The 15,940-nt window shown below is 35.8% G+C and overlaps 1 protein-coding gene across 13 annotated transcripts in view; it reads right to left on the reverse strand.

Moving 5' to 3' along the window:
- Nucleotides 1-3,303: 3,303 nt before the first annotated feature.
- Zmym5 (zinc finger MYM-type containing 5) overlaps nt 3,304-15,940 on the reverse strand; it is a 34,857-nt gene continuing 22,220 nt past the window's right edge. For all 13 annotated transcript variants that reach the window (XM_076872175.2, XM_076872178.2, XM_076872179.2 and 10 more), the window contains 4 exons: nt 14,853-15,138; nt 14,120-14,282; nt 12,575-12,784; nt 3,304-4,728 (listed from right to left, as the gene is read on the reverse strand). In XM_076872175.2, coding sequence (XP_076728290.1) covers nt 3,976-4,728; nt 12,575-12,784; nt 14,120-14,282; nt 14,853-15,138 — 1,412 coding nt within the window. In that variant the 3' untranslated portion in view covers nt 3,304-3,975. The remainder of the gene's footprint in view (nt 4,729-12,574; nt 12,785-14,119; nt 14,283-14,852; nt 15,139-15,940) is intronic.

Below are 15,940 nucleotides of genomic sequence, written 5' to 3' on the forward strand. Positions count from 1 at the left end.
AAATTAAGCTGTGTAACTCAAAAGCTGTTGTATCTCAGAGTTCTTTTGGTCTGTTTTCGCATAGTATTAAAAAAAAATCTTTTGTCAACCTGCTTTCTAAGATAACCTCTATTATCCTTGTAATGTTTTTATCCAAAACCTCTTTGATTGGTTTCTAACCTGCTCAATTTTGATTGCTCTAAATAAGTTCTTGTCCTGAAAGGAACTCTTCACTGTTCAGTTTCAGGACTTTATAAGGTCTTCTTCTGAGTTCCTTATACTAATCAGTTATTGGATTAAGAGAAGATCTTTGCATCAGCTGTTCTCAAACTGACCTTCTGGACCTTTCAGTGAACATCTATTGCCTCTCTTGGGATTCTTCTATTCTCATATTCATCAAATGCCCTTTGCTTGTGTTCTCCTATATAGACAGCTGGTAACACTCAGAACTTGTCCTTGGTGATTGTCTCCATCCCCTTTTGTGGGGACATCTTTTTTTCCTCCTGGTATTGAGGATTGAACCAAGGGCCTTACACATGTAGAGGTGTATCCATAGTCCTATTAATTTATTTATTTAGAGAAATGGTCTAATTTGCATTGACTGGCCTCAACCTTGCAGTTCTCCTGCCTTGGCCTCCCAAATTACTGAGAGTGTTCGGGATTATAGGTATGGGCCACCACATCTGGCTTGAGGGGAAATCTTGACACCTAGGAAATAGGTGTCTGTTGTCCAGGCTGACCTCCAACTCCTAGGGATCTTCCTGCCTCAACTCATAAGTAGCTGGGACTACAGATAGGCACATGCCACCATGCACAGCTTCTATTTGCTTTTTTATTGGCAATTAGAGAATATCCAAAACTCTGAAGCCACTGCTACCTTCCAGATGTTCTTAAGTTTTAATGAACGCCAATTTGTCAATCCTCTTAAAAAAATAATTACTGCTTTTTTGGGTCTCCCTTAAGACCTTCTTGCTGATACCAAGATTACGAAAATATTTTTTCATTTTCTTACAGAACTTTACTTTTCATATCTAGGTCTATAATCAATTGCAGATAAATTTCTTTGTATAGTGTAACATGGGAATCAGCATTTTATTTATTTATTTATTTTTGTGATGCTAGGGATTGAACTCAGGGCCCTGTGTGTGGGAGACAAGCATTCTACCAATTGAGCTAAATCCCTAGCCCAACATTTACTTTTTCATATGGATATTCAATTAATCTAGCACCATTTATTAACAAGATCATCCTTTCATCACTGAAATACAATGATGCCTTTGCTGTTAAGTCAGGTCATTATATATGTATAGTTTTGTTTTGGGGCTTTCTGTTCTCTATTTAATTGATCTATTTGTTTACACTTATATAACAACAGCAGACTTAACTGTAATTTTATGATATGATAGACTAGGGATACAGCCTCTAAATGTATTATTTCAAGAATGTCTTACCTATTATTATTCTAACATTTTGTATTTCTGATAAATTTCAGAATTAGTTGATCATTTTCCACCCCAAAATTTGATAAATTTCTGTTGTTTTAAATTAAAAAAAAAAAAAAAAAAAAAGATGGGAACAGTGGCGCACGCCTGTAATCCCAGTGGTTTGGGAGGCTGAGACAGGAGAATTGCGAGTTCAAAGCCAGCCTTAGCAACTTCAAGGAACTAAGCAATTCAGTGAGACCCTGTCTTTAAATAAACTGCAAAATAGGGCTGGGGATGTGGCTCAGTGGTTGAGTGCCCCTGAGTTCAATCCCTGGTACAAAAAAATATATAAATAAATAAATTCGATTTTACTGCAATAGTGTTGAATCTAGACCAGCATTGGACGAACTGACATCTTGATGTTAATATTAAGTCTTCAAAGTTAGGAATATATTTCTTCCTTTACTCATCCTCACATCCCCACCAGTACTGTTAATGGAACCCATGTCTCCATGTATGCTACACAAGGGCTGGCCCACTGAACTAAGTCCCCAGATCCCAGGTTTTCTTTAATCTAGTTTAATAGGCTTTTGTGGAGATTATGCATAAACTTCACAAAGATTATTCCTATGTACGATTTTTTAGATGCTATTGTAAAAAGTATTTAATTTCCTCTATTCCTAATAAATACAATTAATTTAATATATTGGCCAAATTCCCTATTAATCTTAATTTGCCATAGTCTTTTGGGTTTTCTGTATATAGACATGACCAGTGAAAGTAAATTTATTCTATTTTTAATATTTTTTTATTTATTTGTGGAACTGACTAGAATCCCAAGTAATGATGAACAGAAGTAATAATACTGATCATCTTGGTCTTATTTCTGAGTCCTGAGAAGTGTTAAATTCTGAGTTCTGAGAAGTGTTAAATATTTCATTATTAAGCATTTAGTTGTAGATTTATTTATTGTTGTTTGCAGTGCTGGGGATTGAACAAGACCTCAAGCATACTAGGCAAGCACTCTACCACAACATTCATAGCCTCTAGTTGTAGATTTTTCATTCTTATCTGATTTTTGAACTTATCATCTGGCTATTTCTGGCCTTATAAAACAAATTGGGGCCAGACATAGTGGTGTGTGCCTATAATCCCAGATATTCTGATGGGGCTGAGGTAGGAGGATCACAAGTTTAAGGCAACTTAGGGAGACCCTGTCTCAAAATAAAAAGGGCTGGGGATATAATTCAGTGGTAGAGTGCCCCTGTGTTCAATGCCCAGCACCACAGGGAGGGAGAAAAAGAAAAGAATGTTATCGTCTTATCAAATACAACTGTTTCACAAAAAAAGCCTTGAAAGTATAAGCCCAAGTATATGTAAGATTTTAATATGATAAAACTGGCATCAGATGGGGCTGGGGATATGGCTCATATGGTAGAGTGCTTGCCTCACATGCATAAGGCCCTGGGTTCAATCCCCAGCACCACCAACCAACCAACCAACCAACCAACCAACCAACAAAAAACTGGCATCAGAGAGCGGGAGGAAAAAAAAAAAAAAGAGAAAGAGAAAATTACTTCCAGGCACAGTGGCACATGCCTGTAATCCCAGCAGCTTGAGAGGCTGAGGCAGGAGGATCCCAAGTTCAAAGCTGGCCTCAGCAATTTAGCGAGGCCCAGTCTCAAAATAAAAAATAAAAAAGGGATAAGGATGTAGCCTAGGTTCAATTCCTGATTTAAAAAAAAAAAAAAAAAAGAATTACTAAATTCATAGTGATGAGGACACTAGCTGACTGTATCAAAAAAAAATTTAAATCTATTTCAAATTTCATGTATGTATATATATATATATATATAGTCATCTTTCCCAGGAAGAACAAACTACCCCCAATACAGAAAAATTAACTTGATATATTTTTATTTTAATATTTCTTATATTTGAATCAACAAAAAATAGGAATATATTCTTTATGCTTACAGTTCTCATACAACAAAAGCTAAACATTTACAAATTAAATTTTTAACAAAAATATAAAACAAAAATGCAAATTAGTCATCTTAATTTATTTAATATAAGAAATAATGCTGTTTTGCTCAGATAGAAAAATGTTTTGTTCAAAAGAAATAAATCAAATATTTGGTTTAACAGTAAAAAGCTGTAGTTTCAGATTCCATTCTGTTCTTAAACAATTGAGAATGCTTATTCACACAGGTATCTCATTCAAAATGGCATTAATAATTTCAAGTCTTTCCTTTCTTTTTCATAGTAACCAGGAATATTAAACTCCTTGTAAACATGACACTTCTCAAATATCAATTTTAAAAACATGAGAATTGACAGACTGACAATTGAAAACTATACTTAGTAAAATCTTCGATAATAACTACTGAATCCAATTAGTTGTAGATATGAATAGGAAGATTCTTGACTATTTGCTATTATACTTATTGCTAATGAACGGTTGTAAGTTACTCTGTATAGGAGACTCACAACTTAAGGGTACTAACTTATGGTACAGATCTTTTCTGAGTAATGCTAAGACACTGTCATGTCAAAATCCAAATCAGGTATGTTACGTATACAATAGCTGTACACCATCATTCTTCTCATCTTCATAGAATCTATGTTTTCCAGCTTCATTAGTTTTATTTTTTTTCAAATCAGATTTTAATTTTGAATACTTAGCACTATTATTGATGTGCATTTCACTTTCTTCATGTTTACTAAGAATATGTGATAAATGCTGCCAATCTTTGCATCCATTCTCATTTTTCAATTGATTTTTTCCTTCTCCAAAGAGTTTGCAATACAGGCAAAACACAGAATCTTTTGAGGTTGAATAAAGTAGCCAGGATCTAGTTGCTTTTTCACCACTTGGAAGAATTCGTGTATAATAAGTTTCTGAAAACTTTCTCCCTGTATTGTCTTTTGGAAAGTTAAAATTTCTTACTTGAGGTGGATCATTTTCAACAAGAGTATCCCGTTGTTTAATATTCAGAATTCGGGGCCATGTACCTGGATCTGCAGAAAGCACAACTGGTATAATGGAATCTTCTGAAGTTTTGTTTTCCAGTTGCTCTTGAAATTTATCAGCTATGGCTGACATGGAAGAAAGTAAATTCACATTCTGTTTGTTCAGTAATGTATCTGGGGTACATTCTGCTGAAACCTGTAGTTCCAAACTCTTTTCCTTTTTTTCTGGTATTCCTTCTATTTTTTCCAAAAGTGTATTTGATGATCCATATAATTTTCTTTCATTTTCTTCTCTGATGGCATTCCTTTTTCTGTTTTCTAATGCTGACGCTTTTGATTTTACTTCTGTCATCTGGGAATAAATAAGAGATTACAACTTGATTTTAAATACTTTTTTTTTTTTTAATATTTTTTAGTTGTTGATGGGCCTTTATTTTACTTATCTGTATGTGGTGTTGAGAATGAAACTCAGTGCCTCACGCATGCTAGGCAAGCACACTACCACTGAGCCACAACGCCAGCCCCCCATTTTAAATTCTTTTTTCTTTTCTTTTTTAGTTGTAGCTGGACACAATATCTTTATTTATTTTTATGTGGTGCTGAGGATCAAACCCAGTGTCTCACACATGCAAGGTGGGCACTCTACACTGAGCTACAGCCTCAGCCCTTAAATTCTTAACATTTCAAAAATTAATGTATATAGGAATGCCCAATAAGCACATGAAATTATACTCATCATTAACAATCAAAGAAATGCAAATCAAAACAATATAGCACACCACTTCCCATTTATAAGGATGACTATAATAAGCAGACAATTATAAATGTTGATAAGGATGTAGAGAACTAGATAGGGGAGGTGATCCATACTTATAATCCCAGATACTATGGAGGCTGAGACAGGAGGATCACAAGTTGGAGGCCAGCCTGGGAAATTTAGCAAGACCTTAACTTAAAAAAAAAAAAAAAGGCTGGGGATATAGCTCAGTAGCAGAGCACTTGTATAACCTGTGGAAGGCCTGGTACTCAATCCTTAGTGCTGGGGAAAATATCCAACTAGAACCTCCCTAAGGTGCTGGTGGGAATATAAAATGATGTATCTGCTGTTGCAGTTTGCCCGGCATGGTGGTGCATGCCTGTAATCCCAGCGGCTGGGGAAGCTGAGGCAGGAGGATCCCAAATTCAAAGGCAGCCTTAGCAACTTAGCAAGGCCCTCCGCAACTGGTTACGTGACCCTGGGTTCAATCCCTGGTACCAAACATACAAAAAAAGTATGCCAGTTTCTCTGATGTTTAAACAGTCATTACATGACCAAGTAATTCTATTCCAAGCTATTCCACCCAAGGTAAATACAAAAACATAAGCCCACACAAAAACACATAAATGTTCAGAGCAATTGTATTCCTAAGAGAAAAAAATTGAAATAATTCTAATGTCTGTCACAAATAATGGGTAGGAAAATACAGTGTTAGCCAGTCAATGGACAGTATGGCAATAAAAACAAATGAAGTACTAATAGGTATTACAACACAGATGAACCCTGAAAACAGTAGCATACATGAAAGAAATCTGTTAGAAAATACCTCATTTTAAGTCCACTGATGTCAAATTTCAAGAACAGGCAAATTTATAGACAGAAGGTAAATTTTAGTTGTCTAGGATTTGTGTGTGTTGGGGGGGAGAGAATGGCAATTGATTTTTGGGTAGGAGGTTACTGGGGACTGAATTCAGGGGCACTCAACCACTGATCCACATTCCCAGCCCTATTTTGCTTTTTATTTTAGAGACAGGGTCTCACTGAGTTGCTTAGTTCCTCACCAAGGCTGTCTGGCTTGAACTTGCAATCCTCCCGTCTCAGACCTCCCTTACTGCTGGGATTACAGGCATGTGCCACCACGCCCAGCTTGCAATTGACTTTAAGAGATGGGGTTTAGTGGTAAGAATGTTTTAAAATTATCTATGGTGGGGGCTGGGGTTGTGGCTCAGTGGTAGAGAGCTCTCCTAGTGTGTGTAGGGCTCTGGGTTCGATCCTCAGCACCACATAAAAAAAATAAATAAATAAAAACAAAGATATTGTGTACAACTACAACTAAAAAAAATAATTAAAAAATATTAAATAAATAAAATAAAATTATCTATGGCAAATTGTAGGGTATGTTAATTATATCCCAATAAAATTTGTATAAAATTCATGTAAAGGTCAATAAAATTAAAATTCATTAATTCATTTTGGTACTGGGGATTGATCCTAGGGTGCTCTACCTTTAAGCTATATCCCCAACAATTTTCATTTTCAGTTTGAGACAGTCCTACTAAGTGGCCCGGGCTGGCCTCAATCTTAGGATTCTCCTGCCTCAGCCACCTGAGTTGCTGAGATTACAGGTGTGTGCCACCACATCCCACAAAACAGCAATTACTTGGAGCAGTGAAAATGCCATAAAGAATTCCTTCAAGGGGCTGGGGATATGGCTCAAGTGGTAGCACGCTTGCCTGGCATGCACGCGGCCCGGGTTCGATCCTCAGCACCACATACCAACAAAGATGTTGTGTCCGCCGAGAACTGAAAAATAAATATTAAAAAAATTCTCTCTCTCCCCACCTCTCTCTTTAAAAAAAAAAAAAAAAAAAAAAAGAATTCCTTCAATATCATACATGCACACATGTATGACATGAGAGAACTCTCAATTTTAGAAATACTTTTATTTTGAAACACGGTCACCCTATGTTGTCCAGGCTAGTCTGGAACTTCTTAGACTCTTAAAAGAACATATATTACTATTTTTTCTTTAAAAATTTTTAATTTTAATTTGTTATTTAACAGAATGCATTACAATTCATATTATACATATAGAGCACAACTTTTTATGTCTCTGGTTGTACACAAAGTAGAGTCACATTCTTCATGTCTTCATACATGTACTTAGGGTACTGATGACCATTGTATTCCACCGTCTTTCCTACCCCTATGTCTCCTCCCTAGCCCTCCCTCCCCTTTTCCCCTCTGCCCTATCTAGAATTCATTTAATCTTCCCACCCACCCATTCCCGTAGCATATTATGAATTAGCATCCATAAATCAGAGAAATCATTCAGCATTTTTTTAGATTTTTCATTATAGATGGACACAATACCTTTATTTTATTTATTTATTTTTTAATGTGGTACTGAGAATCAAACCCAGTGCCTCACATGTGCTAGGCAAGTGCTCTACCACTGAGCCACAACCCAAGCCCACATATTTTTTTTTAAAATATATTTTTAGTTGTGAACAAAAATGAATAAAGATACTGTGTGTTTATGTGGTGCTGGGGACAGAACCCAGTGCCTCACACATGCGAGGCAGGTGCTCCACCACTGAGCCCCAGTCCCCCAGATTATTTTTTCATACACACACACACACACACACACACACACACACACACACACTTTAATACTTTTTTTTTTTAGTTGTAGTTGGACATAATACCTTTATTTTATTAATTTATATGTGGTGCTGAGGATCGAACGAACCCAAGGCCTCACACATGCTAGGCAAGCACTTTACCGCTGAGTCACAACCCCAGCCCCTTGATGTTATATTAAACACTATAAATTCAAAGCAGAATGTTATACATTGATACTTTTTCACCAAATTGTCAAGTCTATCAGACAAATTTAATTTTGATTTTTATTTTATTGCCATCAACTGACATCTGTAATAAAAACACACTATTTTGGTGTCAATAAAATAATAATAAAAATATTATAAAATGCAAAAATGGTTCAAAATAACAAAGATGTATGAGATGTGAATGTTATCCTCTTAGCTATATATAACACAAACTGAACACCACTTAATTCTGAAAGCAACATTGCAGCACAGAAGTAAAAAGAAAAAGGCAGATAAATGATAGATTTGTACTTCAGAAAGACTACTCTGATTTTGTTATGAATTTCCAACAGTAAGTATGTAAGAATAGAAGCACAGGTCAGTCAAGAAGCCATGGTGATAAGTCTGGTGAGAAATGATGGTAACTATGTCAGGATTATAGCAATAGAAATAGGATTGATTGAAATATGTTTAGGAATAGAATCTGAATTAGTAAGTGATTAAAAGGCCATGGGGATCAAGGAAGAAGGAAAAGTAAAGAATGAACATCTGATTGGATCATGGGGTCATTTACTGATATGGGAAAGAAGAAAATCAGGTTTAAGATAGTGAGTCTAAGATATGTGTAGAATATTCAGAGAAAGAGTATAAAAGGATACATTTGCCTAAACTCAAGAGAGAAATACAAACTGGAAATATGTACTTGGAAATCATCAAAATATGTTAAACAAAACCATGGGACTGGAAGGGCTACTGAATGAGACAAAAGCCCAAGTTTAGGTCTTTTCTCTTTCCTTCCTGCATTTCTTGGTAAAGAATTGAGATTTTACAGTTCTCAATGGACAGGCTACTTCCCAAATATATATGATGTTTTGCAAGTAACTTAATCTCCTAAATTTCAGATTCCTCAAACTACAATGAGAATATTAATTAAACTTATTGTGAAGATTATTTAGATGAATAAATGAGAAGGCGTAGGCATATGGCACCACAGAGAACTCATGTTAGCTATTTCTGAAATACACATGGATATTCAATTACTCTTTGTAATTGATAAAAAGACAAGGCTGGATGATCCAGCTACCTGTTGGTACAAAGATTCATGGATCTTTTGCCCTATATTCATTCTTTTAAGTTGTACATAGATACAATGCTTTTGTTTATTTTTATGTGGTGGCTGAGGATAGAACCCAGTGCCTCATATGTGCTAGGCAAGTGCTCTTCCACTGCGGTATAACTCCAGCCCCTGACTTTTTTTTTTTTTAGTACCAGGAATTGTATTCAGGGGCACTCAACCACTGAGCCACATTCCCAGCCCTATTTTGTATTTTATTTAGAGACAGGGTCTCACTGAATTGCTTAGTGCCTCATCATTGCTAAGGCTGGCTTTGAACTTGATATCCTTTTGTTTCAAGCCTCCTGAGCTGCTGGGATTACAGGCGTGCACCATCACGCATGGCACCCCACCTTTTTTGAGGGTGTGGGTACTGGGGATTGAACCCAGAGGTGCTCTACCACTGAGACACATCCCTAACCCTTTTTGAGTCAGGGACTAAGTTGCTGAGGGCCCTACTAATTTGCTGAAGCTGGCCTTAAACTTGTGATTCTCCTGCCTCAAGCCTCCCAAGTTGCTGGAATTACAAGAATGTACCACTGGGTCTGGCCTGCCCTATACTCTAGGTTCTAAAGTTAAACTGCTCATGTCTTCCCCATTTATATCACTCAGGCACTCTCTTCTAGAAACACCCACGTAAGATTCTTTTGGAAAAAAAAATTTTCAACAATATTTTAGTGTAACTACTTCATTCTTTAGTTACATTTTACTTCAGAACATTTTACTGAATGAAAACTGGAAGAAAATAAAAAGTAGGTAAGGAAGGCACCAAACTAAAGCGTCTAGGAAAAACATCAACAATAAAAAGAACTACTAGATCAGGGAGTAATGGGGGAGACTGAAGCAGGAGGATCACTTGAGCCCATGAGTTTGAGACTGTGTAGTAAGCTTTTCTTTCTTCTTTTTTTTTATATATACATATTTTATGTATTTATTTTAGTTAAAGACTATCAAACTGATGAGTTTGTAAAAGGGGTAACACAGAAAAGATCTTTTATATTTTAATATATAACTCTTATTTTTGCCTGCCTAGCATCAATTTCCCTCTCTTCTGGAAATAGCACCCTAGTTTTCCTTATAGGATACTTCCCTTTCCTGTTCTGGGTGAGGCTGCCTCCTCTCCATGAATTAGGCTGACCACAGCAGTTGGTTCAAGAATGGTTATATGACCCAAATCAGCTCAATGTCATTCAATTCTAAGGCTTTTGTTGTTTACAATGAAGAAGAGTCATTATGTCTCTACTTGACCTGAAAGTGAGTGGATATAAAAGCCATTCTTGTCAACCCCTGGGAAGAACCCACTTGAATGTAGCCAAAGCTAAGATGGAGAAAAAAAAAAAAAAAAATTAGTCCTTATGAGAGCACTGAGTCTTTGGATCCAGTTAGGCTTCAAGCCAGGTCTATCCTTGGGCTATTCAATTACAAAGGCCAAAAATTCCTTTATTATTGCAATCTGAGCCGCTGGGATTAGAGGTGTTGGCATGGCATGGCACCCAGCCAGCACCATTTGTTTAAAAAAACAAAACAAAAAACCTTGCTTTCTCATCAAGATAATTTGGTACCTTCTAAAATCAACTGACTGGTGTTGGGGATAAAGCTTAGTGTAAAGCACTTGCCTAAGCATGCACAAGGCCTGGGTTCAATCTCTAATATGGCAAAAATAAAAAAATCAACTGACTATATATGTGGTTCTATTTCTAGACTGTCTTCTATTCCCTTGATCTGTTTATATGTTAATACCATACCATAATGCCTTGATCACTAAAACCTTTTAATATCTTTAAATCATGTAATTTATTAATTCCTTAACCCATACCTCACACCATATACAAAATTAATTTAAGATGTATCACAGACTTAAAAATGAAAACTTACAACTAAAAAGCTAGGGCTGGAATGGTAGAGAATCTGCCTTGGGTTCAATCTCCAGCACTACAAAAAAGAAAGCAGCCAGAAGAAAATGTAGGAAAATATCTTTGTAATATTGGTAGGCAAAGATGCCTTTAATGGGATACAAACATTAATCAGAAAAGCAAGTAATAAATTGAACTTTATAAAAAGTAAAACCTTGTGCTTTTCAAAAACAACATTAAGGAATGAAAGACAAGTCAGACTGAAAGAAGATCTTCTGAATACATTTATTTAACAAATAACATGTATCCAGAATATTTAAAGAATTCCAACAATTTAGCAATTAAAAGGCAACCCAATTTGATCTCGACATGGTAGTATGTACATATAGCCCCAGCTACTGGGAAAGCTGAGGCAGGACGAGTTCCAGGACAGCCTAGACAACATAAAAAGCTATGGTCTCAAAAAAAAAAAAAAAAAAAAAAGAGAGAAAGAGAGAGACAACTCAAAAATTGTCTGAAGATTTTAAGAGACCGCTACATGTCTGTAATCCCAGTTACTCTGGAGGCTGAGGCAACTTTAAGACCAGCCTGAACAATTAAGCAGGATTGTCTCAAAATAAAAATATAAAACTGTGCGTGGTGGTATATGCCTGCAATCCCAGAGACTCAGGAGGCTGAGGCAGAATGCTCACAAATTGGAGGCTAGCCTCAGCAACTTAGAGAAACTCTGTCTCAAAATAAAAAAGAAGTTGGGGCTGGGGATGTGGCTAAAGCGGTAGCACGCTTGCCTGGCATGCGTGCGGCCCGGGTTCGATCCTCAGCACCACATACAGACAAAGATGTTGTGTCCGCCAAATATTAAAAAAAATAAATATTAAAATTCTCTCTCTCTCTCTCCCTCTTTCTCATTCTCTCTCACTCTTTCTTTTAAAAAAAAATAAATAAATAAAAATAAATTAAAAAGGGCTGGGATTTCAGTGGTAAGGCATCCCTTGGGTTCAATCTCCAGTACCAATGAGGGTGATAATTAAAAAAATAAAGACTGGAGATGTGGCTCAGTGGTAGCGCCCCTGGATCAGTTTGTAGTGGGCGCGCGCGCACACGCGCACACACACACACACACACACATCACACAAGAGTTGGATAAAATTATCTTTTGATGAAAAGGGAGTATTGGGTTCTTAGGGAAATGTAAACTAAAACCACAATTAAATCATCATTTTGCCACTAAAGTGTATAAAAGGATACATTTGCCTAAACTCAAGAGAGAAATACAACGCCAAATTTTGATTAAACTGTAGAGTTACTGGATTAAACTGTTAGTGGGAGTACAAAGTGAAGAGAAGAACAATTACTTTTGAAGAAAAAAACATTTAAAACAAGCTTACCTACAATAATGGATAGATTTTAATATTGTAAGACTGAGAATGCAGCTCAGTGTAGGGCACTTGCCTAGCATTTGTGAGTTCAAAACCCAGCATCATGCAATAAATAAATAAATAAAAGATTTCAATACATAAGCTGAAATGATCAGCTCAATAACAGCACGACAAAATGGAACTAGAGGAGATCCTAAGATAAATTTGATTAATATAAGCTAATAGGGTTAAGCCATTACATACTTAATCATTAAAAAGAATTACCTCTTTATATTCATTAACACAACTTTGGGAGCAAAATCGCTTCTGTTGACCTCCAATCAGGATATTGTTTCCAGCATTTTTATTGGGCATATACTCTCCACACTGTTCACAGCAGTTCATTATTAGACCATTGGCCAATCTGTACTTATTAAAGCAATGGTTGCTGCATAGCTTGTGTGTTACATTATTAACACTGACTTCATGGCGAATCTAAAAGAAAAAAATAAAATTAACTAAAATATATGAACCAGGTTAGTAAAAAAAAAAAAAAAAAAAAAAAAGAAAGGCAATGAAACTAGTTTCTGTAAAAGAAACAAAGAACCTCTAGTAATATCTCAGGGAAAGAAACATTCAGAAAAAAAGATTAAAAAGCATTTCACTGTTCTTTCACTTTTTTTGTTTGCAAAATCAATATTCACAGAGAAAAAGCAATTCCCGAAGGCATTTAAGAATGACAAAACTGGGGCTGGGGTTGTGACTCAGTTGAGAGTGCTCTCACCCAGCATGTGAGAGGCGCTGGGTTCAATCCTCAGCACCATATAAAAATAAAGGCACTGTGTCCAACTACAATTACAAAAAAAAAAAAAAAAAAAAAAGAATGACAAAACTGGATTAGGAATTCTTTTTTTTTTTTTTTTTTTTTTTTGTGGTGGTGGGGTTACCAGGGATTGAACCCAGGGGTGCTTAATCACTGAGCCACATCCCAGCTTTTTGTGTGTGTGTGTGTGTGTGGTGTTAGGGGTTGAACCCAGGGCCTGTGCACATGAGGTAAGCACTCTACCAACAAGCTATATCCCCAGTCCTCCTTTTTTTTTTTTTTTTTTTTTTTTTGAGACAGTGTCTCACTAAGTTGCTGAGACTGGCTTTGAACTTGATCCTCCTTGCCTCAGTCTCCTGAGTTGCTGGGATTACAGGCATTCTTAATGTTATTAAGTTCACTTCCCTAGAACATTCAAAGGAGGGGATATGGGAATAAACATTATCCATGGTCAGGATGGTGTACCAGTGTATCTATAAGTAAGATAGTTCTCACTGTGGTAATAAATAAAATCATACCCTGATTTGCTCAGCTATTAGATCACCTGAACCAAATATAGTTAACAAAAACAGTATAAAATGAGGACTTCCTGAATGCATGTTTCTTGAAAGATGCTGAATCACTTAATTAGTGTTAAAGGAACAGAATGCATTCTGTTTCACATGTTCTTGTATTAGGATCTGTTGCTTCCCTCATGCTCTGAAACTACACTTTTCTTTAATGTTATTACTATGAACAGAAATCTACCACAAATTGTTAAGTTATTATAATAAGTTCCATGGAAACAAATGTGTACTTTCCATACTACACATTAGTTAATAAGATAGTTCTAGTATATCCTTATTCCATCTTTTAACTTCATGATATATATATATATATATATATATATATATATATATATATATATATATGATATCTACATTAGACAGCAGAGCTTACAAGAGCACTTAAAAGTTACAATTATCCCTGTTAACCTAAATTAACAATTTAGGTATAAAAATCCAGACCTCTGTTAATTTACTACAGATTGTACATCTTGACTTATTAAAAAATCCTTTTCTAAGATTCTGGTTGTCTTCATAGGGAGACAAAGATGTACAACAAAATTCTTGGAAGGATTTGCTTGATTCTACTGGAGTAACAATAGTAGCCTTCTTTGTAGGTGCATCTCTGAAATACAAAGGATAGACAATTTAAGACACCGTTTCCTTTATTATTTTTTTTGTACTGGGGATCAAACCCAGGCCTCACAGATGCTAAGCAAGCACTCTACCACTAAACTACAGCCCAGCCCCAAGAACACTGTGTTTTAACAAAAAGTAAAATATATGATTAATAATTAACATTTTCATTTTATTATTATTTAACCCTAGGAATCAGCTATAACTTTTGGATATAGTAAAATCTAATCTTGGCTTCATTACCATGAGTTCCTAAATAACACAGAAAGAGAAGGTTCAAAGGTAAAAACACCTTTTGTAGCATAAGAACTTCACCAGTTGTTCAGCTTTGTGGAAACATTCAAACATGCTGGTAATACCTTGGCAGAAATAAGGTGTAAGGGAAAGAGAATATACTTCCATACCTATATCTCACTTTCTTGTTAAGCAGAAGCATAATACAAGAATTCACAGTTCTAACATACTCTAGGTTCATAAACTTTTTCAGCCTTCCAATTGCATGCAGAACATTTATTTTTATTGCTCATATTCAACCATATGGAGAAATGATACTGCTTACTTTTTACATGTAACATTTCGTGTCTTTCGAGCACGTTTATGAGAGAAGGAAGAAAGGCAGGTGGTAGAACAGAAGAGGTGAGCAGATCCTTTTCGTTGATAAGCTGTCTGTCCCTTCTGTAAAGGTTTTTTGCAGTTTGCACAAGTGATTTTAGCTGGTTTAGTAAGTTTTTGTTGGGCTGGAGGCTGGAAATTCTGATTAGGAAGTAAGGCCACTGGATATAAAGAATCCACCCCTGGCTGTTTCTGGTTACGGGGAAATGATGCTGACTGGGAGATCCAAGAATCTTAAAAATGAAAAATACAAGAAAAAGTTAGGGAATAAATAAAATTCACATCAGACAAATATTTGAAATTTTCATTTAAGAATTTAAGAGGCAGCATACAAGCATGTGTTGAGGGTTGACAGCCTCAATGAACAATCTAGGATAACTATTCACTTCATATTCCAAGGGAATGATATTTAATTGTACCAACAATTAAATTAATCTTGAATATTAGAATTGTGTAATGCTATAGCCATCAGTTATAAGTCAGACTTTCCAGGTTCAAACTAAGTTGTGGGCTGGGCATATAGCTCAGTATTAGAGCACTTGCCCAACATATTTGAGGCCTGAGATTCCACTCCAGTATGGCAAAACACAAAAATAAAAGTGTATCTCCTTAATTTACAAGATTATGCAAATACATTAAGCTCATGTTTGTTCTTTTTAGCAATGGAGATTAAACCTAAGGGCTATTGCCTTAGGTTTTATTTATTGCTGAGCCACATCCTCAGGTCTGTTTTTTTTTTTTTTTTTTTTTTGAGACAGGGTCTAGCTAAATTGCCAAGGAACAACTTGAACTTGTAATCCTCCTGCCTCAGTCCTGAGTTTATGGGAGTACAAGAGCATAATATCAGGCATGGCTGGCCTTTTTTTTTCAAAGCGGTGCTGGGGATTGAATCCAGGATCTTATGCACGCTGGGTGAACACTCTACCACTGAGCTATAACCTCAGCCCCCCATATTGTGGTTTCTCTGATATAAACTGCAATTACACTTAATTCATTGAACTATTATAAGGAATAAATGAGATAATGCATATAATA

Source organism: Callospermophilus lateralis, chromosome 12 (genome assembly GCF_048772815.1).
Source record: "Callospermophilus lateralis isolate mCalLat2 chromosome 12, mCalLat2.hap1, whole genome shotgun sequence".
Classification (NCBI taxonomy): domain Eukaryota; kingdom Metazoa; phylum Chordata; class Mammalia; order Rodentia; family Sciuridae; genus Callospermophilus; species Callospermophilus lateralis.